Genomic DNA, 25,243 nt, shown 5'->3' with positions numbered 1-25,243 from the left:
CATAAATCAGATCATAACAGGACTTTACTAAGAGAATGTCAGCAGCAGTGTGAAGAAAGCTCGGTTCATTAAATGAACCTCCAAGAACTCTGGAGCAATGCTGTCCAAAAGAAACATAATATGTGCCACAAACGCAAGCCACATATGTGATTTTAAAATTTCTTATAACCACAATTTTAAAAAGTAAAACTAAACAGCATTAATTTTAATAATATACTTTATTTTACCTAATTTATCCAAAGTATTATAGTTTCAACATGTAATCAATGTAAAAATTATTAATGAGATATTAATGTTTACCTCATACTAAGTCTTCAAAATCGGGTATGTATTTTACACTTAGGGCAGGGCTCAATTCAGATTTTCAATATTGCAAGTGCTCAGTGTGGCTAGTGGCCACCGCATGGGACAGCACAGCTCTAGAACATATGAACTAAAGGGCATCCGGGAGGGGACCTGAGCCTAGGCTGGAGGCAAGACCCAAGGACAGTCATTTGGGGATGCCTGGCTGCATATTTTGCCAAGTCTCCTTGTGCCCTGAGTTCTTTTAGAATAACCTACATGGGAATAATTGCTGTGCCTTTAAAATAAAATGTTCATAAAATGCCATGTGGACTTAGAAAATCCTGTTCTAGCTAAAGGTAGGTAAACTGTTAAGGTAAGTGAAATCTCAGACACTTTACATTATAATTACAATGGTTTCAATAAGGAATTTGGATCTTAACATTTTTCAGCTGGAAGGGCTCTTAATTATTTTATGAAACGTTCTAGTTTTACAAATGGCAGAGACTCAGTATCACTCACCTAGATATTACTCCTGGGGCTGCCCAGTTCTTCCCTTTTTCCAGGTTACTGTGTGGGTGTATGTGTGTGTGTGGTGTATGTGCAAACAACAGAGACAGAGGAACAAAGGCAGGCAGCAGAGATGAGGAGGGGGAAGGAGAACAGTACAAGAGCCTGGTGAGTCTTTTTTAAGCTACAGATGCTGGGGCCCTACCCTGATCTACTGAATCAGAGATGGACTCACAGACAAATTAAGGTAGTGCCATTGCTAATCTATGAAGAGACCTATATTATCATTAGAAATAGTACAAAACACAGGAGAATTTTTTAAACCAGAATACCTGACAGATGAAAATTTGAAAAGGAGTACTTTATTAAATTCCTTGGAGTGTTGGCTTAGGTGGGAGAGAGAGGGAGATAAAAGCACGGGGTAGTGAAGGATGCAGACACCCATGTAGCAGAAATAACAACAGCCACTGAACGCCTTTAGCACAGGGCCCTGCACTGCGGGGTTTTGGGCTGGTGTGTGTGTACCTGTAATAATTTTGGGGGTGGAACCAAGTTGCCATAGTAAGAAAGGTAAGGTTGAGGACATATCAACTGTCTTCATTTCTCACCCCCCCCCCTTAGCAGCAATTAGCTTCTCTTCCAAAAAAAGGGGCGGAAGAATATTTTATACTATCACTTTAGGCACCAATTTATTAGCCTGATCATAATATTGAACTATGGACCAACCTGGGTGTCCCGGTACACCCACATTTATCAGTTTGGACCTTGTTAGGGATGTGTAGTCTAGAAAGCTCTCCAGGTGATCTGTTTTGAACTCCTCACCAGGGTGAAGACTATTATAGTACCGCTTCCTAATTTTAATGTGTACACCAGTCACCTGGGGATTTGTTACACTGCAGGCTCTGATTCGTAGGTCTGGGATGGAGCCCCTGCATTTCTGACAGGCCCCTGGGTGATGGCTGTGCTGCTTGTCTGCAGACCACACAGAACAGTAAGGCCCCAGAACATCAACTATTTTTCTGAACAAAGTAATGTAAGCACCCTCGGGTATTTCCTCCTTTCCCACTGCATTCCCAGCATTAAAAGGCCTGTGGTTCCCCTCGCTCCTTCCACAGGGGGCTGGAACTTGAAAAGAGATGAGGCATTAAGAGATCTCAGGGGCCTGAGCTGCCAGTCCTGCCTAGGAGCACACCTTTTTGATGAGGCTCACCTCTTTTCATCCTTTCACCTCTCTGCCTTCAGGTATCTAAACTCGAAAGAGAGAAAACTCAAGAAGCCAAGAGGATCCGTGAGCTGGAGCAGCGCAAGCACACGGTCCTGGTGACCGAACTCAAAACCAAGCTCCACGAGGAGAAGATGAAGGAGCTGCAGGCCGTGCGGGAGAATCTCATCAAGCAGCACGAGCAGGAAATGGCCCGGACGGTGAAGGTGCGGGACGGGGAGATCCAGAGGCTCAAGTCGGCGCTGTGTGCGCTCCGGGACGGCAGCAGCGACAAAGTAAGGACAGCGCTCACCATCGAGGCCCGCGAGGAGGCCCGGAAACTGTTTGATGCAGAGCGCCTTAAGCTCTTACAGGAAATTGCGGACCTGAAAACGGCCAAGAAGCAGGTGGATGAGGCGCTAAGCAATATGATCCAAGCGGATAAAATCAAGGCTGGGGACCTCAGGAGTGAGCATCAGTCCCACCAAGAAGCCATCTCCAAGATCAAGTGGGAGTCGGAGCGGGATATTCGGAGGCTGGTTAGTAACCCAGGGCAGAACCATTCTCTTTCCAGGCTTCAGAGTGCTTTGGGGTTTGCTTTTTCATGAAAGGTGTCTTTTTCATGAAAGGTGTCTTTCATGAGAGGATTGTGAACAGTACCCTCCTTCTGTCTAGTGCTATGGCCAAGATGCAAGATAGGTCAATAGATAAGTAGATGCGCCCAGGCCAAAATTGGCATTGTAAAAGGTAAAAGATTTTGGAGTCACCTTTCTCATGGAAACTGGATTCTTCCAGCCCCACATGTATGGAGAGTATGGGTTTAATGACTCCTGTTTTCTTGGATGTCCATGGAAATATTCTGAATTATGAACTCTTCCAAAATCAGCATGTTTTGTAGGCTTTCCATTTATAAAATGTTTGGGGGTTTTTACCGGGGAAAGGGAAGTTTCTTTGGCTTTCAAGGTGTCTGAAAATGGCAGCCACTGGGAACATCCTCTGGGATTCACCTGTCTTCTCTCCAGGAACCGTGTCTGAAAGCAAGAAATAGAGCTATAAAACCCCTAGTCATTTTACAAAGAGATCTTCTTCCCCAGAATAAACAGAGGCCACTCAAAATAGGGGCCATTATAATTCTTAAATTGGATGTCATTCCTAAATAGCTTATTTGCTATTACAAATTTCCAAGACTTCCTTCAACCCCTACTGAGTTGAGTCTTTCTTTTTAATATGTATGACCAAAAGCCACGTCAGTCTCTCACTATGCTTAAAAGTAAAACAAATAGAATTATTGTGTGAAAGCTATAATGTTGCAGATTGGCCTTCTCTTAGAAGTATTTATATGCATCTATATTCAGAATGTTTCGCATTAGTTATATCTTGGTTATATATTAACTATCACCTGTTCGAGTGTACTTTATGCTTCTCTAAAAATATTTTCTTAGGAAAAACTACACCTTCCTTCTTGTGTGTGCCAGGTCTAAGCATTTATATTCTAAGAATTCCAATTATGTGTCTTAGACAGTATCTCTAGGATTTCAATTTTATGTAAAAAATGGTTATGGTAGAACATTTTAGAAAACTAAACATATGATTTTCTTTGTACTGCAATACAGTGTGACTGTAAAATGTTGCCTTTGCTACACTTTCCAAATTCTTTATCTGCAATTCATACTATCGCATTGGTTGACAATAAAGACCAAACACAGTGCAGAAATATTGGTCTCTGCCCTGCCTTTGGTTTTTAAGACAACAATGGCTGATGAAGAAAGAATCAAGACTGTGAACTCTGGAGTCAGCAGGTAGGTAAGGAAGCTTACATTAAATATTTTTGCTTGTCGATGCTTTTAATGTAAAATCTTAAATGAAAAGGAAGCTTTACATTAAATATTTTTTACATTGTATTTACATTAAATATTTTTGCTTGTCGATGCTTTTAATGTGAAATCTACACATATGTCTACCTGTTGGTCTGCAATTTCTTCCCTGATTTCCTTTCACCAGCACATTGCAGAAGCAGACTTGAAATCCCTCTTAATAACAATGTAAAATCTAATCTGTCTGAAGATTGGTTCAAAAATTGGGTACAAACAGAGAAACAGGGGAAACTTTTTCATTAATACAGATGCACTTCATTTTTTCCTTCTAATCCTGTTCTTACTGCAACACCCAGTTTTATTTTTGGAACTGAAAAGGAGAGAAATGGGAGCTATTCTGTGTAGAAAATTTTCCCAGGGAATTCTGGTATGTACCCATCTAATTAGAAATTTGGAAGATTTTCAGTATTCTGAAACCAGAGTCCATATTTATAACCAGCATGCAATAGAGACTGCTTGACACTAGGTACTGGATAGTCTACAGAAAACCACTTTGGGAAAATGCTGGAAGGATAACCTTGGCATAAGTATAGCATAGGGCCAAATAGAATGGGCTCTAGGGTCATAAGACTGTATATTAAATCAGTCTTCATCATTTATTAGCCATATGACCATGAACAAGTTCTTAACCCTTTGGGTCCTCAGTCGTCACCTGTGAAATGGTGATAACAGAACCTATATAATAGGATTGTTATAAAATTAGACAAGGTATGTAAGGCCCTGAATGCCTTGAATGTAGAAAAAGATCAATAAATTTCAGTTATAATGATGAGGCTGATTATATGGGTGTAATGGGGTGATTTCCCAGCCAGTTCAGTTATGTAGGGTACTTAAGAACCAAGTAAGAGCATGCAGATCTGGAGCTACGGTAAACTGGAAATAAACCATAGATGACAGATCTAACAAAGGAACGTGCTACTTAGATAAGAGCAACACTGGACTCAAGTTTCCTGCAAGGAGATAAAATGAAGACAATGCTTTTACTCCCAAATTAACAGGACAGCGTTTGATTACTTGCCAAGTTATCAGATGATGTCACAGCACCATGGCCTCCCAAAAATGATCTAAAATTTTATCCTGTGACTTGGAGGCAGTAGCTCACAGAGAGTTACATGTGGGAAGATGTGATTGTATAATACAGTTTCTGTTCCAAATATATATAAATATGTATTTTGGTCTTAGGAACACAGCAAAGAAAGATTTATACCAAGTGATTTGTTATATATAAGGAGACATTTTTATAAAGAGGAGAACAGTATACTATTGTTTGCATTAAATGTGTCTATTCTATTTCCATTTTTAAGATTCTCATGGAATATAATGAAATGAGAAGAAAGGTTTTACCCAATGGCTGTGCTTTCTTCAGAGATTGTTTATAGATATTAACTTCACTAGCCCTCACCCAGGGATGGCAAAAAGTTTTCAGTCCAGTGGAACTCTGATCAATTGGTATCAAATGCTTTTGGCCTTTAGTTGAGAAGTATTTCTGAGGCCATGCCCAGGCTTAACAAAAATGAGTGTTGGGATCAATAAATATATCCCACAGATATAGGTGGGAAAATAGTAACTAATACTAGCAGGTATTTTCTATTCCAGTTCTTGTCCCAACCATGATTTTCTGACTATAATAGTAAAATGGTTGCTAAGAACTGGCTGCTCTGAAAAATGGATAGGAATGGAAAGAACCATACAACATGAACCATGGAAGGACAAATTCACCACTTGAATGCAAACATATTGGCCTTAGGAAATGATGAGGCTACTGGAAATACTGTAGCTTCTTCAGTTACAAATGACCTGTTCATAGTTGTTACTGCTATTTAAACTGAACTCAAAAGTCATTCCCCCAAACAGGAGGTAACATCACACATTGTCCTGGGAAACATTGTAGTAGAATATTTAGCATCTGTCCTTATTAACACTAATGCCCTGTTTTAAAGTTAACTTTTGCTTTCCATATCCAACCAAACCAGACTGTTTCAAACAATATATTGAATCACAGCACCTACATAGGATATACTAGAGAGAAAAAATTACCCTCCTTGACACCTAATTAGTCTAGGATGGCCGTTCATTACCTATTCTTGCCTTGTCTGACTCCTGAATTCAGTATACTTGTCATATTCATGATTTTTTTCTCTATATCAATCAGCAGAACAAAAGTTAAGCTCATACCATTGTAAAAATGCATTTCTTTGCAGCATTGTTAAATAAAATGTCATGGGTGTCATTTAATTCAGATGGATGAAATCAAAGCCAAGGACAGGATCATCTTTTCCCTGGAAAAGGAACTGGAGACCCAAACAGGCTATGTACAGAAACTCCAACTGCAGAAGGAGGCTTTGGATGAACAGCTCTTTCTGGTCAAGGAGGCTGAATGTAACATGAGCAGTCCAAAACGAGAAATTCCGGGAAGGGCAGGAGATGGCTCTGAACACTGCAGCAGTCCTGTAAGTCTATTCAAGTTGAAGTTAAAAACTCAGGAGTCATCTTTTATTTAGCGCCTAAGTTTTACTTTTCACTTAAGCTCTTTTCCTGTTTACTACAGAGCAATCAATTCCACCTCCTACTATAAAACAAGCAAGTACCTTGGGAGCAGAGTTTTCTAAACTCATAGACAACAAAGTGGTCTGTACTGCATTAGCTGATCACAAGAGAATTACATATCTTTTAAAATCCTTTATAGAATTTTTCTAGCCGTGATACCTGTCCAAACATCAGCATATTATAAGAATCATAAATTAGATGAAAATACTTTGCCTCTTGCCAAGACTGGTCATTTTCCCTTGTGTGAACAATTGAGTTGAAAATTGGTAAAAATGGTTATCATGTACAGGGGTCAAAATGTATAACTGTGTAAAAGACTAAACCATTTATAATCGTCACCTGAAAGCTTCAAGTCTGATTGTTCGACACTTATTTTCCTGGAGTTTCCTCATTTTATATGAGAAATTATTTTCAGAAGTTTAGTGATAGAAATCAGCTTGTATATAGTTTACTTTCATATCTTATACCTTGCAAATTATTTAGCGCTAAAAAAGATGACAATGTATTTTTTAGGAACAGAGGTAGGTTCCAAAGTAGTACTTAGAACTGACTAATAAATAATTTATGAATATATGTGTATATATATATATATATATACATATATCCCAGTAGGTGGCGGAAAGAATACTGAACTAGGATTCAGCAGATGTAAGTTTTAGTTCTGTCACTGACACTTAGCTGCAGTGTAGTAAAATTGTCAAGAGAATGAGCTCTAGAGTCACACCCTTTAGTTTAAATCCTGGATCTGCTGTTTGCTGTGTGACCTTAGGCAGATCCTTTGACTGCTCAGAGTTTCCTCATCTGTAAAATAGAGGCAATAGTGGTACTCCACAGAGCTGGTCTAAGGTTTAGAAGAAAAGATATGTAAATATAGAACATAGTGTCTGGCACACAGCATCCAATACATATTAGTATAGACCTTGAACAACTTACGACCTCCCTGAATCTTACCGGTTCTGCTGAATCCTTTAGGATATTGTGAATCAAGGAATAGTGTGTGAAACTGCTTTGCCAACAGTACAGCACTATCAAAATGTAAGATGATAATGGAATTGCAAGTATATATGTCCTATGGACTCTAGAGCACAGACTTAATCTATGACTGCTGCGTGTAAAGTGATTCCATGACTATTATGCCAGTGGGGAAGCCAACTGATCTGGGCAGAATCTACCAGCGAAGTTTATCCTATAATCTACTGTCTTCTATACATGAAAGTAATGCACCAGCCTTCTGAGTCTGACCTTTTTCTCCGGGGTATGCAGGAATTTGCAAATCCCATCCCTCTATCCTGCTCTATCCTCTCTTTGGCTAAGAGTAATAGCAGGACATCTGTCTAGGCTTTGGGAAGCAATGTGCAGCCATGACACAAGGGATGAACCTCATGTAACCATGAACCTCATGTAATCACAAAGTGACCTTGGTCTCACAGCTCACAGATCTCATAAACTGATCCAACCATCTACCACTTCCTTTGCCAGGAGCCAGGGCTCCAGGGAGTATCTGCCACATGGAATTCATTTACAACTTCAAACAGGCTTGATCTTAAACCCAAGCAGAGAATATTGGGGATTGGAATAGGGTAAATATTTACTCTTCTCTGAATAAGAGAACATTTTACTCTCAACTCATGAGCCAAATGAAAGGAACCAAGCCTATTACTTTTATGAGCAGTATTCTAAAATTTTGTGAAAAGTATCATTGAAGAAATAATAATTTTAATTTTCATGTGTAGGATTTGCGAAGAAATCAAAAGAGAATAGCTGAGTTGAACGCCACTATAAGAAAATTAGAAGACAGGAATACCTTGCTTGGAGATGAACGAAATGAATTGGTGAGTTCTAAGCAAATTTTTTTTATTTTATTATTTTTTAAACATTTTGTTATAGTAGTATATACGATGTTATAGAAGTATAGCACAGTAAAGAAAAGTGCACAAATAATAAAGGTATGGCTCAGTAAATATGCCCCAGTGAAGCATATTATGGGCGAAGCACCGATATAACCACTACCCAGGTGAATAAGTGGAAGATTACCAGCATCTCAGAACTTCCCCTTTGTGTGACCTCTTTCAATCACCATCCTTCTAAAGTTAACCACTATACTGAATTCTCTCTCTACAGATGTCTATCGCCATTTTTAAAATGTGTTGTAGGGAATTCCCTGGTGGTCCAGTGGTTAGGGCTCGGCACTTTGATTACTGGGGCCTGGGTTCAGTCTCTGGTTGGGGAACTAAGATTCCCGCAAGCCGTGCGGCCCAACCAACAACAACAACAAAATGTGTTGTAAATGGAATCATATGAGAATTACTCCTTTGTGTCGGGCTTTTTTGCTCAGCATTCCATTGGTGAGAGTCATCCACTGTGTTGCATGTAGAATTCATTCATTTTCACTTTCTATCATATTCAATTATATATGATATAATTATATATTTATTGTAAAAGTATAAACAATATATGATATGTATATACAATTATATGATAAATATATATATATATTCATCTATTGTTAATGGACATTAATGTTGTTTCATAACAATTTATAGCTGTTAATGGTGCTGCTACATGTCCTGGTGAGAAAATGTGCTCATGTCTGGGGGGAATATACTAAGGAACAGAATAACTGGATCATAGAGTATGCATGCAGTCAGCTTCAGCTGTTGCTACCAGTTTTCCACAGTTGTCTTAATAGCCACATTTCCCCCAACAATGTATGAGAGTTGTAGTTTCTCCATGTCTTTGTCAACATGCAAAGTTAATTGGTCATTTTAGTCATTTTGGTGGGTGTGAGGTATATTCTTATTGTAGGATTTTCATTTTTATTTTCCGTCTCACTAATGAGGTGGAGTAACTTTTCAAATATCTATTGGCCTTTTGGGTATCCTGTGTGATTTGCCCTTTGTCTTTTGCCCATTTCCTCTTGTGCGTTCATTTTCTTATTAGTATTAGGGATTTTTTACGTCATTTTTGGTTGCTTGTGTTTAAAATATCATGCTCTGTGCCTTACATTTTACATTCTTTTTGGTGGCTCTTGGTATAATGAAGTCATTTTCAGCCTCTAAACACGAGGGACACATTGTCTTATGTCTTCCCAGTTAAAACGCGTGCGGGAAACCGAAAAACAATGTAAACCTCTTCTGGAAAGGAACAAGTGCCTCGCCAAGAGAAACGATGAACTGGTGGTGTCTTTGCAGCGCATGGAAGAGAAACTAAAAGCCGTTACCAAGGAAAATTCAGAAATGGTGTGTACCACAGACTCTGCAAAACTGCAGCTTCTTTCCTTTTATTACACTGTTAACCTGACTTCCTGGTCTTTCCCAGTTTATTTTTAAAATACAATGCTATTTGTGAAAGCTTAGATTTTTCCCTTATGTAAGCAAGGAACACATAAGGAAGAAATCAAGAGAAGGTTGCTGGCTTTGAATTTTGTGGGGTTTCTAAATTTTGCAGAATGATGAGAGCACTTCCAGGAATCTGTACACTCTCCAAAAGCTCCAAAATAGAGAAGCAGAGTTTCAACCTAGCTCCTCAGCCACAGAAACCTCCTTCCAAGATAAACAAGGTCCTACTGTATAGCACAGGGAACTATCTTCAATATCCTGTGATATTCCAGAATGGAAAAGAATATGAAAAAGAATATATATATATGTATAACTGAGTCACTTTGCTATACAGCAGAAATTAACACAACATTGTAAATCAACTAAACGTCAATAAAACTTTTTTAAAAATTAATAAAATTAAAAAAATAGAAACCTCCTTCCAAGAATTTCACTAACGTGCACTTTGTGGAACTGTAGAGTGGGTACCCAACATCTCCTGAGATCTTGCATAGTAACTGAGAACAGATGCCATCATTTTCATTATATATAGAGGTGACGTGCTAACGTACTCCTTCACAGACTTCCCGTCCTGCTGTAGAGATCTTCAGACATTCCCAGTGATTTCCACCTATTACAGAAGACAAAATGTACTTGAGGGTGTTAGTTGGTGTGTGTGTGTGTATTGAAGCTGGGCCATTTTCACATTTAGCTGTAGCCTCATAAAGTTTCTACAGATATTTTATGTTAACCACTAACGTTTGGGATTTTCAAAGTCTCCACCTGCATTTTCTTTTTTTTTTTCAACCCAGAGAGAAAAAATTACATCTCATCCACCCTTGAAGAAATTAAAATCTCTGAATGACCTCGATCAAGCTAATGAAGAACAAGAGACAGAGTTTCTAAAACTTCAGGTCATTGAACAGCAGAACATTATTGATGAGCTCACAAGGGTAGGTCTTGATTAATCTATAAACTCTAAGCTGTTTCCAAGGACAAGTAGCCAAGAAATCAACATACACTTAGAAGCAGTTAATAACTTTGGTAACACAAATAATAGCTGCAAAGCACATTAAAATAATTCCCAAATGCATTATAATGTGAGTAGGTGGATCGTGTGATGTATCTTATAATTGCTTTCCAGTATCAAGATTCTGAGGCTCAGAGATTAAATACTTGGCCTACAATAACAGGACCATAGGTCTCTTGTTTCCCAACACCTGATTCAGTGTCTGGCGCATAGTGGTAGTTTAATAAATATTTGTCGAATGAACACCAATATCATAATGACATAACAGCTGAAATTCCAGTCCCGATCTTCTGACTGTGACTTCAGTACCTGCTGAAGTAGGTAAAGCAGTTACTCCCATCTGCATCTGGCTGAGGCCTGTGTTACCTACAGCTTTGGGCTGAGACCTGTATACGCGTTTGGGTTTTCTTGTTTGCCTCTGTCTTTATTATGTGAATGACATCTGTGATCACTCCTGAGGACCAAGCCAAGGCTTACAGATGTCAACTAGTGATGGGGGAGTTTCAAGCAGTAGTCTCCAGAGTAGGGTGAGCAAGATGATTTACTGCCATTGAGGGAAGAAAAGATGATAAATTCTGCTTTATAATTATTTATGGTTCACCTTTTTAAAAGCTTCCATGTTGAGTGTATGTTATAATGCATATGCTACATTTGGAGGGTCATCTAAGTATAAATTTTAAAAGTTTTGGATATATTAAGGTTGCATGATCAAATTACTTTTACTTATAAAGGTGAAAGATCAAAAAAGTTAACACCACTGGCTTAACCAGATTATTTCTTAAACATGTGCTTAAAAGCTCTATGCCCCTCACTTCACTTCCACATCCTTAATAACTCATAAATCTCACAGATTCACTAGTCCAGGAATTTGCTTGGCTTTGAGTATCCTGAGTTTAAGCTAAAAGTTTCTTACAGAATTTTGAGGCATGTCCACCAGACTTTCAAGAAGACATAAGTGTCACTTATTCCATCCACTTTTTAAAAAAATATTCATTTATTTATCTGGCTGCGTTGGGTCTTAGTTGCGGCACACGGGATTGTTGTTGCAGCGTGTGGACTTCTCTCTAGTTGTGGTGCACGGGCTCCAGAGCACGCAGGCTCAGTAGTTGTGGCTCGTGGGCTCTGTAGTTGTGGCACACGGGATTGCCCTGCAGCATGTGGGATCTTAGCTCCCAGACCAGGGATCGAATCCGTGTCCCCTGCATTGGAAGGCGGATTCTTAACCATTGGACCACCAGGGAAGTCCCTCCATCCACTTTTGAATTTGTACAGTAAGTATATGGAGTATTTAGCAGGTGGACACCAAAGTCCCAGGATATCTCCTTTCACAAAAAGAATGAATTAAGAAATCGATTGTTATTTCTAGATATTCTTTGAATTTCCCAGAACATTCTAACGAGGACCACCCCCCATCCAAAAAAAGAAAACACTAGATGATTCCAACCAAGCAGATACCCTGTCCCATTTTCAGAGGCTACAGGTGAGAACAAGGATCCAAACATAGTCAAAAGATAGCTTTCTATGCTTTTCAAGTGATTAAGTGAAAAGAATGTTTTATTCTTTAAAATAAAATAATATTTTTTTCCACACCTAAATTTAAAATAATTTGGGATCTGAGAAAATTGAAGAATTGTGCTTTGGGAGAACATGAATGACTATTTTGTTCTTGATTTCAAGTATAACACACTTGAAATCCAATTAGCAACACAGTGTACACAGTGTACTTCCTGACTGTGAGGCTCTCAGATCCACATAATCAGGAAAGGTTGTAGAATATCCTTCCTTTGAAAATACTTAAGTATCAAACCCAAAGTTGCCAAAATTTACAAAACATAATCTTATTTTAAATAGAAATATGTAATGCCTCAGGGGAAAAACAACTCTGGGGAAAAAAAAAAACCCAAAACCCTATGGGGAGATATGTACCAACTCAAGATCTGAAAAGTCGTTAATCTATTTTCCAGGACCGGGAAAAGCTCATTCGTAGGAGAAAGCATAGAAGAAGTTCCAAGCCAATTAAGGTAATGAGAAAACTAGGTTATCAGGCTTTTGCCACACACAGAGCCGGAGAAGTGAGGCTTGCCAAGGAATCTTCCTGCAAAGATGTGATAAATCACATGTTCCTGAATTGCAGCAAACCCTGGGGTTTATCTGCCAGAAGAAAACCTCTTCTCTTGACAGTTCTCAGAAGTCCAAAAATGATTGCGTTGTGGATCTTAACCTGAAAGGGTTTGCTTTAATATGAGTTCCTCTTAGTGAAGAAGCCACTAGGTTTGACATAGAAAGGGTTATCTGACAAGCTGGAGAGTCACACTCCAAGAACATGAAAGAGATACTTATTATTTGATGTCTCCCCTGAATAATATTAGCATCTGGTACCCATCCTATAATTGATTAATATATTTTCATTATTCACTTGGGCAATATTATTGATAATGATACTCTCAATCCATGAATATCTGTATAGCCTCTTATAATCCACAAAGTTTTGTTATTTAATTTGTCAATGTGTTTGATTTTTGCTTTTAACAATTGCATCATTTGATTTGGATGTGGAATTAGATGATATGAGTTGATAATCCCTTCCCATAGATGCCTGGACTTTCAGAATTCCTTAATTATATTTTAAATACTGGACAGAGTAAATGACATAAAATCATCATGGTATAAAATGTAACATAAAAGAGGATACAGTGTTTTTATGAAGAGCCCAAATATTAATGAATCTTCCTCTGAAATATCAGAAGTGAAATAACGTAGGACAAACATTTATTGGAATTATTGTGTTCATGCCTAATATGTTTATTTCATCAAAGAAGCATTAAAGGATCTATGTCTTCTCTGTTCATTTGCATGTTTGCCAGTTGACAGTGCTTTAATAATATGTTGACTTTCCCCACTGTAAGTTTTATTGGTAAATATGTACTGTCCCTCCATTAGAGGCCTGTTTTGGACCCATTTATCGGCTACGATGAGGACTCCATGGATTCAGAAACATCATCCATGGCCTCATTTAGAACAGACCGAACGCCAGCTACTCCTGATGATGACTTGGATGAAGTAAGCTTTTTCACTTCTCTCTCCTTTTGTGATATTGTCACCACATCTTTCCTTGAAGGGGGAGAAAAACCATTTCACTTTTTATCTGCTTTATGAACAGCACATAATCTCATAATAGTGACCAATTTTGAGACTGTGCTTGACTTTGTTACCTCTTAGAAATAGCTTCACCTATGTTATGTAGCCCTTGTAGAAACTTCTCTGAAGTTCAGCTCTGTAACTTGAAGACTTCTTTCAAAATAAAATTATTCTTCCAGATTCTTCATCCAGAGGAGGTGTGAACCAAAGAAGAAGCTTAGAGGAATAGCTTTTAAATAAGTCTAAGACAGTGTTTAGCCAAGTTTCTTTGTTGGCCACCTTCATCTGAACTATCTAGGGGGTTCAATTACCATGAAAGTTCCTGGACCACACAACTCCTGACTCAGGATCTTGAGGGTGGAACCCCCAAATCTGCATTTTTCACAGAACGCCTTGATGATTGTATTATGCTCTGAAGTTTGGGACCTAACGCTGTAAAACTATGTTTTTATCATTTATCTGGGGAAGAAGTTGTTAGATATGAATGTATTGAAAGGAACTGAAACTAAAACTCTGATTACCATCTCCTCAAATTTGGATCCAAAATCTGGGTGTACATTTTTCTCATTTGGATCCAAAATTGTCTGTAATCCAAGCCCAAATGGGTAATAATCAGAAAGGTATAAATAAGCAAATGCTTCTCTTATTAATGAATACTTAAATATTTCTGAAATGCGCATCTGGAAATTGTCATAGTATTTGTGCCCATACACATACTTTAAAATTAAGAATAAAATCACATAGAATCCAATATCATACAAACCTTTATTTCTCTTTAAAAAATGGACAAATGCTAATATTTCACATTGAACACAGGACCTGAACATAATTATTTTTTGACTTTTTTTTTAACCTCAAGAGTCTAGCAGCTGAAGAATCTGAGCTACGATTCCGACAATTAACAAAAGAGTACCAGGCTCTCCAAAGAGCCTATGCCCTCTTGCAGGAGCAGACTGGAGGCATCATTGATGCTGAAAGAGAAGCCAAGGTTAGTGTACATCTGGGAGAGTGCCCTGAATAGGCTTGCGACAGTCATAGCATAAAAGTATTGCAGACATAAAAGTACGAATAGGGTAGCTTTCTCTGTACCCTTCTCTCCACTGCAGTTTTGAACTGCTTTATCTTTTATGTCAACAAACCTTGGATCTAGAGACATTAGAACCAGCTTAGAGCGATGCTTTTGTTCCTTTAAAGATAGTTGAGTACATAGTTCTTATTTTTGCTATTTGAAAACTTATATTTTCAAAGCTAAACAATGTTGAATTTTGGTAATCCATGTTTTTTAGTTTCTTGCTTAATAAAAAAGAAAACTTTTATCTTTCAAAAGCAATGGGTAGCCAGTTCTTTTTCTTAGTTAATAAGTGCACAGCATTACATTGACAGCTTACTGAGAATTGTCACTAACAATATCTCACTTAACCCTTGTGCCAGCCCCCTAAGGTGGGTATTTTATAAAAGAGGAATTTGAGGCTCAGAGAGGTTAATTGAATTGCCCCAGATCACACAGCCAATAAGTGCAAAACTGGGATTCCAAGTCATATCATACTGGGTCAGTTGTTTTTTCCATTATGTTGCAACTGCCTCTCATAAGTCTGTTTTTTTAAAAAGCCACATACAGTACTAATACTTGACATTTATTGAGTCGTTGCTGTGTTTTAGGCATTGTACTGAGTACTTTATATGCATTATCTCATGTAATCCTAAAACAACTCTATGAGTTAGATGCTATTATTAACTCCTTTTTACAGGAGAGGAAATAGTAGCCTAGTAGAAGTTAAATGTAGCTTAGTTAGGTTAAAACCAGGGTATGTAGCTTAGATGAAAGCTAGGATATGAACCTCGTCCTTCTGAGTTCAGTCATAACCACTATGCCATAACTTCCTTATAGGTTAGTTTACTTGGGGCAAGAAAGAGTGTGACCATCCAGTGATTTTATCCTACTTCCTAATTAGAAGGTCTACAATGTACTGAGGAGTGTTGTAGGAACTACTGTTAGTTGGTTAGTGGGAAAGGATAGATATTATAGCTGTATTTTTAAATGGTAGCATACATACATACATGCACATACACATACATAGAGAGCAAACATTAAAGAAAACCCACTGTGATTTGGAATAGACACGTAAACAATCATTAGGAAGGGATGTGTGTGTGTGTGCTTTCATGTCTGTGCCCTAATACTATAAGAGTTGTGGATTCCTTTATCAGTATTTACTACCCATTCTTAGCAGCGTAGGATTGGTCAATTGAAATAATAGCATATGCCTTGTTTTTTGGAGAGGTGACGACATAGAACCCAGTTCTCTTTCTCTAGTCTCACTCTCCCATCAAAATACAGGTTTAGCATTGTTTATGGCCATTAAAGTAAGACAACTTAACTATTCTGAGCAAAATAGTCTAAAACAAATCAAGATGTTGGGAAAAGAGTAGTAGAGTAAATTCAAAGAAAGTAGAAGTGCAAAAATAGTATAGATGAAAAAGTATCAGTGAAAACAGAAGACCTAATCACTTCAAGACAAGGAAAAAAAATAGGTTATACTCAACACCCATTCAAAGTTAAAATAATTCTTTTTTTTTTTTTTTTTCCGACTGCGTTGGGTCTTCGTTGTGGTTCACGGGCTTCTCATTGTGGTGGCTTCTAGTTGCAGAGCACGGGCTCTAGGCACACGGGCTTCAGTAGTTGTGACACACAGGCTTAGTTGCTCCGAGGCATGTGGGATCTTCCCGGACCAGGGATTGAACTCGTGTCACCTGCATTGGCAGGTGGATTCTTAACCACTGCGCCAACAAAGTTAAATTAATTCTTAGCAAACGAAGCTTGGAATTTTTTAACCTGATAAAGAAGCTAACACTAAATATAACACTTAACAGTCCAAAGAAATATTCTCCTCACAGCGAATAATAAGAAAAGAATACTTATCATCACTGATTTTGTTCAACTTTGTTGAACCTATCCAGATCATAAGACAAGGAAAAAAAATATGTGTGACCAGAAAACAAAAAAAGCTATTTTTCACAAAAAGTAGGATCATATTAAGAGAGAATACAAGTGAATCTAAAAAATTACTAGACTAAATGAAGTAAGGTTGTTCCGTACAAATCAGTGTCCCAAACTGCTGATGTGCGCACATGCGCGTGCACACACACACAAAACACATGATAGATACATATGTACATACCTACATACATAGATTTGGATTTAGATTTAAATATAGGGCACAAAGTTGGCTTCAAAAGAACAGAAGGATTTTGGGGAGGCAAAATGGGAGAATGCTTTCCAGAAGGGGAAGTCGTTCAAATAAAGAGAGAAGCGGAGAGGTACAAGGCATATTTAGGAAACAAGGAGATCACCAGCAGGTAAGGGATGGACCCTGCATTGATAGTGGTGGGAAAAGGTTGGAAATATAAGAGAAGTTCTCGAATCCTAAGCTAAACAGTTTGAATTTTAACCAGATGGTAAAGGGAGCCACTGAAAATTGTACACAGAGAATTTAGGTTGTAAAAATAGATAGAAAATATTCTTTGGTGATAGAAAATTCTTTTTTTTTTTTTCTCAATTGTTGAGTTCTAATCAAGGAACACGAGGGGAAGAAAAATGTTGAGTTGCCATTTTACGTACTGAGTTCTGGAATTCTGATTTCACTAGGCTCAAGAGCAACTCCAGGCAGAGGTGCTAAGGTATAAAGCCAAAATTGAAGATCTGGAAGCGACTCTGGCTCAGAAAGGGCAGGTAGGCATTTGGTTGCTCCCACTTCTGCAGATGCAGACAATTCAAACTGACCTTCCTCTAGATCACCCTGTGCATGGGCCCATCCAGGACACGGCTTGGCTCTCCACAGTGACCTTTCTCAAACTGTGTCAGAATGTTCAACTCTCTGTTTCTGTCCCTGGTGTTTGGTTGGCCAGAGTGTGAACCCAGCTACAACAGTGAATGAGGCTGGGCAAGAGAGAGAATGCCAGAGGAAGAGGAGCCCTGTACACGTAGCCTAGAGTGGTCATGAGCTGCTAAGACCAAGACCCACCCCTCAAGCTGCATTCTTTGCCTCTATGCTACATTTATGGTTCTGCATTTTAATGTTTTCCATCCATATGTATCTAGCCTGTGTGCATTCTGACCCTTTTCACTTTTTGCCTGTGTGGTCACTTCTGAGTCCCCAGAAGGCTGGTCCTGGATTATTCAGACTTAAAAAGATAGGGATAGTGAGTGACAATAAAAAGGGGGTTCAATTTTCCCGGCAACTTTGGCCCCAGTGTCTTGGAATAAGGAGCAGGCCGGGGTGGATGTCATTTACCAGTCGTTGGCAGGCAAACAATCCGGGTGGAGAGAAGATGGCTCTGGCAAAGTGGTTTGACGACACATGCTCTTTCATGCCACTCTGAAATGCTGACTGCGCGATATTCTTTGTCAAACAGGATTCACACTGGGTAGAAGATAAACAACTTTTCATTAAGAGAAACCAGGAGCTTTTAGAAAAGGTATGTGGGGCGCAACACCCTAGTGGGGCAGAGGAGAGAATGATGAGAGATCCAGGAGCAGCAGGGGGTCCTCTCAGGAGTGGCACAGGGGCTAGGGGACGGGGAGGCTTTTCTGGCGCTGTGCTCCCCTCTGCTGAGTGCCCAACTGCATCTCTGTCACTGCCATCACCATCAGTTGAGTGGCACGTGGTGTGCATGGCTCTGCGCTGGGCGTTGTGCCGACTTGAAAGGATGTGATCCCTGAAACCTATTGATTTGTTACCCATATATATATACTGTATATGTAGTGTACGTATATATATATTTACACACCCACACATGCACACATCCTATGTGGTTGTCCATCTACAAGAGCACCCTTTGAATAGGACCTGTTATTTTGTGCAAGGACATGCTGCAACCTAGCATAGAGTGTGTTCTTACTGTTAATTTTTTGCTAATGTTCGCTGCTTGTTTGTTTATTTTTTATGAAAGAACATTTCAAAAGATACATCCAGATCACAAAAGAGCATTTCCAGGAGGTTGGAACAAATCAAGATGCAAAGGCTTGGTTTCGGCCCAATAGATAAAATTAGTTTGGGTTAGCTGAACATAGACTTTTGATTAGGGGCAGTGAAATACAACAGAGATCATTTTAAGTTCAAACGTGGCTTTTCCTTTGGTATTTCCCTTTGATGATGTGAAACGATTACAAAATAATCTCATATTATTCTTGACAGAAAGAGAATTTGAAAGCCCATTTGAAAAAGGGAAATAATTCTGTAGGGTGATGTAGAGTTATATAGAAATTATTTTAGGATTGTTTCTGCCAATATTCACTAGCCTTGACAAGTAATAAAAGTTAACTGCAACACCCTGGTAAGCATGAAAAGGTAAAGAAGACGCTTGTCCTCCCCTCCCTCTCGTCCTGTCTCACTTTCTACATGATGAGAGACAGAGCTGATGTATGGAAGGGGGGTGGGTGTTCCGGGATTGAGGACTGGTACTCTCAGAAAGGTTGCGGGTCCCTATAAAGAAACTTTATGGACATTAGCCCTGGTCTATGAATTGTAGCCACCTGTGAACCACTAATATTATGGCTAGTGCTAACCACCAGAGCCAGGCATCTCCCCAAATATCCCATCTCTGATGTCAATCCAAGATTCTAGGAAATAGTCAACTTCTAAAAACTTTCAAAAGTTTACTAGACCACAAAAATCTAGTGGAAAAAACTTGAGTTGGCTACATAAATTAATGTTACATAGTATCTCACTTTCCCCCATCTTTATTTTCTATAATTTTTCTATATCAGGAGACTATGAGAAAAAGAAGATTTTAGTAGTCTCCGAGATACCCAGTAATAAGTGTTATTACACTTATTTATCATCTAAAAAATAACTCCCATTATGTCTTCTTTCTGATTTTCTTTGGTCTTGATTTCTTTGGGCTAAAAGGGGAATTTTTTGAGCTCAGGCTTCTAAGAGTAAAAGAAAACCAAAGTGACAATAAAGCTAAACATTCTACTTCAAGTGTTTATCCTTGAGAAAGTAAGATTCACCCTACATTAAAAAGCCCCTGATTTTTTATTTCTAAATTCAAGATTTTAAACAGTTTACTGTACAGAAGGCCCACCCACACAGCTAATATCGAAGGCAGCCCCAAACCTATTGCAAATCATGAAAATGTTCTGATCCCTTGTGGACGTGGGCACTGTGTACAGGGCAAGGCAGGTTTGTACACAACTAACTTAATTCCATGCTTCATCAGGTTACACTAGATGTCCTACAGGAAAGCCCTATGGGAAAACAGAAGGGAGAGTTGTCACTTTGGATTAAGGAGCCAGGGGGAAGGCTCTTATGGTAGGAGACATCAAGGAAGTATAGGATTTCCTCATGTAGAAAAGGGAGTTGGGGAGCCCTTTTCAGGCAGAGGTGAGCACAGACAGAGCTCCTGGAGTAACCAGAACATAGGGTAGATCTGGGTTTCTAGATTCAAGTGTATGTGATCACATGTGAGAGTGTGTGTGTGTGTGTGTGTGTGTGTGTGTGTGTGTAGACATGACAGTGATAACACGTAAATCTGGTGAGCAGATTATTAAGGTTTTTGAATTCCATTGAAGACTTCAGCTTTATTTTGCATGTAACTGGAATTCAACAAATTTTTGTGTAGGATCAGAGCTGTTTTAAAAAAATATTTCTTCAACAACTTGTAACTCCAGAAATAAGAGGTGTCAGTCTCCATTATTTGCACCATTAAATCTAGTTCTTGGACACTGTCCCAGACAGCAAGGGACAGATTCAGTATTCATAGGGTCCCTAGACTTTATCTCAATGAATGGAGGCATCCTCCAGTATTTTCTTCTATGACCCGAAAAACTCAACCAAAGGATAACTAGAGGGAAAACCAAAGATTTAGTTTATTCAAATCTACTTGGGACTTTTTTTCATGGTCTAGACAATTTATTCACCCTGTAAATGAATGCTGTCCATGCTTGCTTTGCAAAGTTGTAGATGCTTTTCGCAATGTCCACCTAACTTGAGGATTTACTTTATCAGATAGAAAAACAAGAGGCAGAAAATCACCGGCTCCAACAGGAACTGCAGGATGCCAGAGACCAGAATGAGCTGCTGGAGTTTCGAAATCTAGAGCTAGAAGTAAGGAAATGATGATAATGATAATAAAAATATTAACATGCACTGAACCCATTCTTTGTGTGAGGTACTAGCTTAAGCATTTCAGATACATACTCTCATTGGACCTCACAACCACAACCAAGATTTGACTGAGGTTAAATAACTTGCCCAAGTCCTGTGACTAGTACGTGGTGAAGCACTGATGCAACTCAGAATTGTCTGTTCAGATACTGTACTTTACAACACTGTTGCCTTTATGAACAAGGCTAATGAATAATTTTAAAATAATTTGAATAATATATTTCAAACTTTATCAATATTTCATTGCTTTTAAATAATCATTTCCATCCTTCATTGAATTCTGACTCAGGAAAATATTACTTCAAGAATTATATTTTAAAATGTACTATATACACAAATATTTTATTGGTAAACCCTTGAATCTGTAAGTAAACTTTTTATTCTATAATGCATTATGCAAAAGGCTAAGAAGCAAGGTAATTTGTTTTAGGAAATACTTTGTTTAACTTGACCAAGTTTCAGAGTCTTTGTTTTTAAGTAAAACACATCAATCAAATCAGATTTTGATTGTATCATGCAGAATACGGCATAGGGTCTGGTTGAATGTGCATGATATGTAAAGGATAAGAAAATTTCCCATTTGATTTCTTTGTTATTTCGCCAACAATTTCTTCTTGAGGTTATTTTACATTAGGTTTGGATAAAGTTAGTAGTTGGTATGCTTCAGTGAAGAAGAGTTAGGTCATCTTTGGTAGCCCACAAATCTTACTAATAAAGCTTGAGTGGATTGAATATGCAGAAGACCATGAGCTGCCATAAAACTTCATGGTCAGAAGAACATTCTTTGTGATACGTGAAAGCTCTAAATATTCATGTAGTTTAAATTGGAACTCCACTTCCCACATTTCCTTGATCCAAAAATTTGCAAAACGGGCCGCCGAGTGGCTAGGCCCATGAGCCATGGCCGCTGGGCCTGCGCGTCCGGAGCCTGTGCTCCGCGGTGGGAGAGGACACAGCAGTGAGAGGCCCGCATATCGCAAAAAAAAAAAAAAAAATTTGCAAAACTGGATGACACCATGTTAAATTCTTCTCCCACATCTCTTAGTTGACTTATCAGTTCTTTTCCATTAAATTCAAGCATGAAGATCTTGAGTTCGATTTTTTTTTTTTTTTTTTTTTTTGCCAAATGGCATATTGATAAGCTGCTGAAATAGCATAGAGGCCACAGACAACTGGTTTAGTGATTAATCAGTTGTTGCTTTTTTTTTTTAATTCCCACATATTCTTCACTGTATTTCAAGGAAAGAGAGAGACGATCCCCTCCATTTAATCTGCAAATTCACCCATTCTCAGATGGTGTGAGTGCTCTACAGATCTACTGTATGAAAGAAGGTGTCAAGGTAGGCAGATGTTTCCCTGTGTATGTTGTAGACAGTAGAAAAACTGGGAATTGGAAAAGGGGAGGTTGTTTGTGACTGTTTTGTCTTTCGGTCACTGGTTGTCATTTTGATACAAACTATGTAGGAACTGAAAATAGTCACATCTATGGGAAAATCGACAGAACATACACAAAATAAATGTGTGACAGATGTATGAATGGTAACAGCAAAAACAAAAACAAAAAACTAGGAAGCCATGATTATTTAGAACAGTAACGTAAAGAGTGATACAGAATCAAAATATTAAGATAATTACCCTTGATTATCTGGAAGAAATATTAAATAAATTCAATATTTTAAGAAACATATCTCAAGGATGCCAGATAAAAAGGTATTTGTTGAGTCCCTTTGTTGTGCTGTTCTAATTGCTATGGAATTCATCATCTTGGAATTTCAGTATTAGAAGAAACCTTGAAATCATCTTGCCCACCATCTCTTTTGATATGGGTGTTTTAGGGAGGATTTCACTTTTGGAAGGCCTTGGGGATTATAACATGTTGCTCACTTAGACAAAATATAATTTCATCTTTAGTGATATTGGAATACATTTTAAATATTAAGGTCGAGTGGAGGTGGCTCCATCTCCTGGAAAATATATTGTCCCTCAATGTAACAGAATCACATAGTGACTGACTATTCCAGAGGTAAGGCTAGGAAGCCTCCCGCTCTTTCTGGTCTCTCCTTACCTTCTGCATGGCCCTTCCTGTTCCCACTCTGAGCTGCCAAATATACCTGCTTTAGTTGCCTTCTCTCTACCTCTGAGATTGAGCTAGACTTCTGTATTTCTGGCAGTAAGGATCTGCTAAACTGTTATCTGAACCTGAGTAAAAGGAGAACGTGGTACTAATGGGGGGGAAATTAGGCCGAAAATTGTGCTTCTTTGACTTCTGTCTTAAACCACTCTCATGTTGTTTAAACTTCTGGCCTTCCTGGGCTGCGTGAAAATTTGTAAACCAAAGGAATTTTTTGATTCAACTCTAATTCAATGAGAAGCACTTTACTTTGTCTTTTCCTTAGATGTTTTGTTTTTAGATAAATCACAAACAACCTAATCAGTGCATGTAGTTTATATACAAAGGAACTCTTTTAAATGGAGTTCAGCTGCTTCAAATTGACTCCGGGACTATAATAAAAATCAGCTGTTTTCCATAGGATGGAATTAATGCTAAACACCTAAAAAATAGAACTGCTCTGCAGTTTTCTATGTGGCAGTCAAAATCTCAACCAGGTCAGAATTCCATTAATTAGAATGAAATTGGTTGGTTATTTAAATTTCTTTCTTGTTACTTTTCTTAATACTTGAAATCTACCACAGTTGAAACAATTTTCAACAATTATAAGAAAAAGAGTTACTGAGCAAATCCTGAGTCCTTAGTACATCCTAGATGCTTTCATGTACAATCTCTTTATCCTCAAATCAGCCTATGAAGAAAGTATTTATTTTGCAGTTGGCGAAATTGAAAATGCACTGTTAAGTAGTTTTCCCAGGTTCACACAGCTTCTATGAAGCAAAGTGGAAATGTAAAACCAGCTGTGCCTGATTGAAAACGAACCAAGGAAGAGCAGGTCTCAAAATGTCCTCTCTAACTCAAGGTTCAGGCAGGCACTGATAGAATGGTAAGCCACGACTTGAATGAATCTCCTTGATTTTGCAGGATGTGAACATCCCTGATCTCATAAAGCAGCTTGATATCTTGGGTGATAACGGGGTAAGTAATGAATTGATTAAGTACAGTAAAGATACGCATTTGCCTGAAGAGAAGCAAGAAATACTTGCCAATGCATTACGTGTAAAACAGTAGCAAGTGAAGGGAACTATACTCAGTATTTTGTAATAACCTATAAGGGAAAAGAATCTGAAAATATAGCTATACACATACATATGCATGTATATATGTAGTTATACATATATATGTGTATAACTAAAGCACTGTGCTGTACACCTGAAACTAACACAACATTGTAAATCAACTTCAATTAAATAAATAAATAGAAAAAAACAAAAAAATAACAGCAAGTGAGACAGCAGGTTCACTTAAGCATGCGGCTTCTGGAAAAGAATCAGCAATCTATCAAACCACTCAGCTAAGGGATTGTAAGGATCTCTGGAAGGTAGTGGCAGAAGTGGGAACTGGTAAGGTGCTTTTCATGCGCAGGTTTCAGGTTTGAATGCCAATGGAGTGTGCGCTGATTAAAGCTAATTACCTTCTGACTGTTGCTGGGAGGCATGGGGGTGAAATTAATCAGTCATGCAGTTGCAAATGCTGCTAAACAGTAGGGTTGGTGGCAGCCCCATAAAAATGCGCTAGGAAACTATAATCCCTTTTCTTTCTAAAAACACCTTCCAGACAGGGTCAAGCCATATTAATTCAGTGGGAGGACCATTCATTGAGATACTAGATGAATGATGTATGTAGGTTGAAATAGTCACACTATTTTTTTTCCCTTGAAAAATTACCAAAGGAGAGAACAAAATCGATTAAATCACATCAAACTGCTGTGAAGAGATTACTCTTTATTTCATTTCTTTAATATCTTTATCGGAGTACAATTGCTTTACAATGGTGTGTTAGTTTCTGCTGTATAACAAAGTGAATCAGCTATACATATACATATATCCCCATATCTCCTCCCTCTTGCGTCTCCCTCCCACCCTCCCTATCCCACCCCTCTAGGTGGTCACAAAGCACTGAGCTGATCTCCCTGTGCTGTGTGGCTGCTTCCCACTATCTTTATTTCATTTTGGTTTCTGCTTTTCTTATGACTATTCATGCAGTATGCTTACAGTGAAACAAA

At 38.4% G+C, this 25,243-nt stretch overlaps 1 protein-coding gene across 4 annotated transcripts in view; it reads left to right on the top strand.

Moving 5' to 3' along the window:
- JAKMIP2 (janus kinase and microtubule interacting protein 2) overlaps positions 1-25,243 on the top strand; it is a 174,809-nt gene that overhangs the window by 113,554 nt on the left and 36,012 nt on the right. For 3 of the 4 annotated variants that reach the window (XM_079915714.1, XM_079915715.1, XM_079915717.1), the window contains exons 3-15: positions 2,035-2,532; positions 6,108-6,317; positions 8,148-8,246; positions 9,507-9,653; positions 10,544-10,684; positions 12,726-12,782; positions 13,702-13,821; positions 14,759-14,887; positions 17,546-17,629; positions 18,313-18,375; positions 20,910-21,008; positions 22,310-22,408; positions 24,103-24,156. In XM_079915714.1, coding sequence (XP_079771840.1) covers positions 2,035-2,532; positions 6,108-6,317; positions 8,148-8,246; positions 9,507-9,653; positions 10,544-10,684; positions 12,726-12,782; positions 13,702-13,821; positions 14,759-14,887; positions 17,546-17,629; positions 18,313-18,375; positions 20,910-21,008; positions 22,310-22,408; positions 24,103-24,156 — 1,800 coding nt within the window. The remainder of the gene's footprint in view (positions 1-2,034; positions 2,533-6,107; positions 6,318-8,147; positions 8,247-9,506; positions 9,654-10,543; positions 10,685-12,725; positions 12,783-13,701; positions 13,822-14,758; positions 14,888-17,545; positions 17,630-18,312; positions 18,376-20,909; positions 21,009-22,309; positions 22,409-24,102; positions 24,157-25,243) is intronic. The other variant, XM_079915716.1, reaches the window with a different exon arrangement.

The sequence above is a fragment of the Stenella coeruleoalba genome, assembly GCF_951394435.1.
Source record: "Stenella coeruleoalba genome assembly, chromosome: 3".
Classification (NCBI taxonomy): domain Eukaryota; kingdom Metazoa; phylum Chordata; class Mammalia; order Artiodactyla; family Delphinidae; genus Stenella; species Stenella coeruleoalba.
This window is presented reverse-complemented; position numbering and strand designations above follow the sequence as displayed.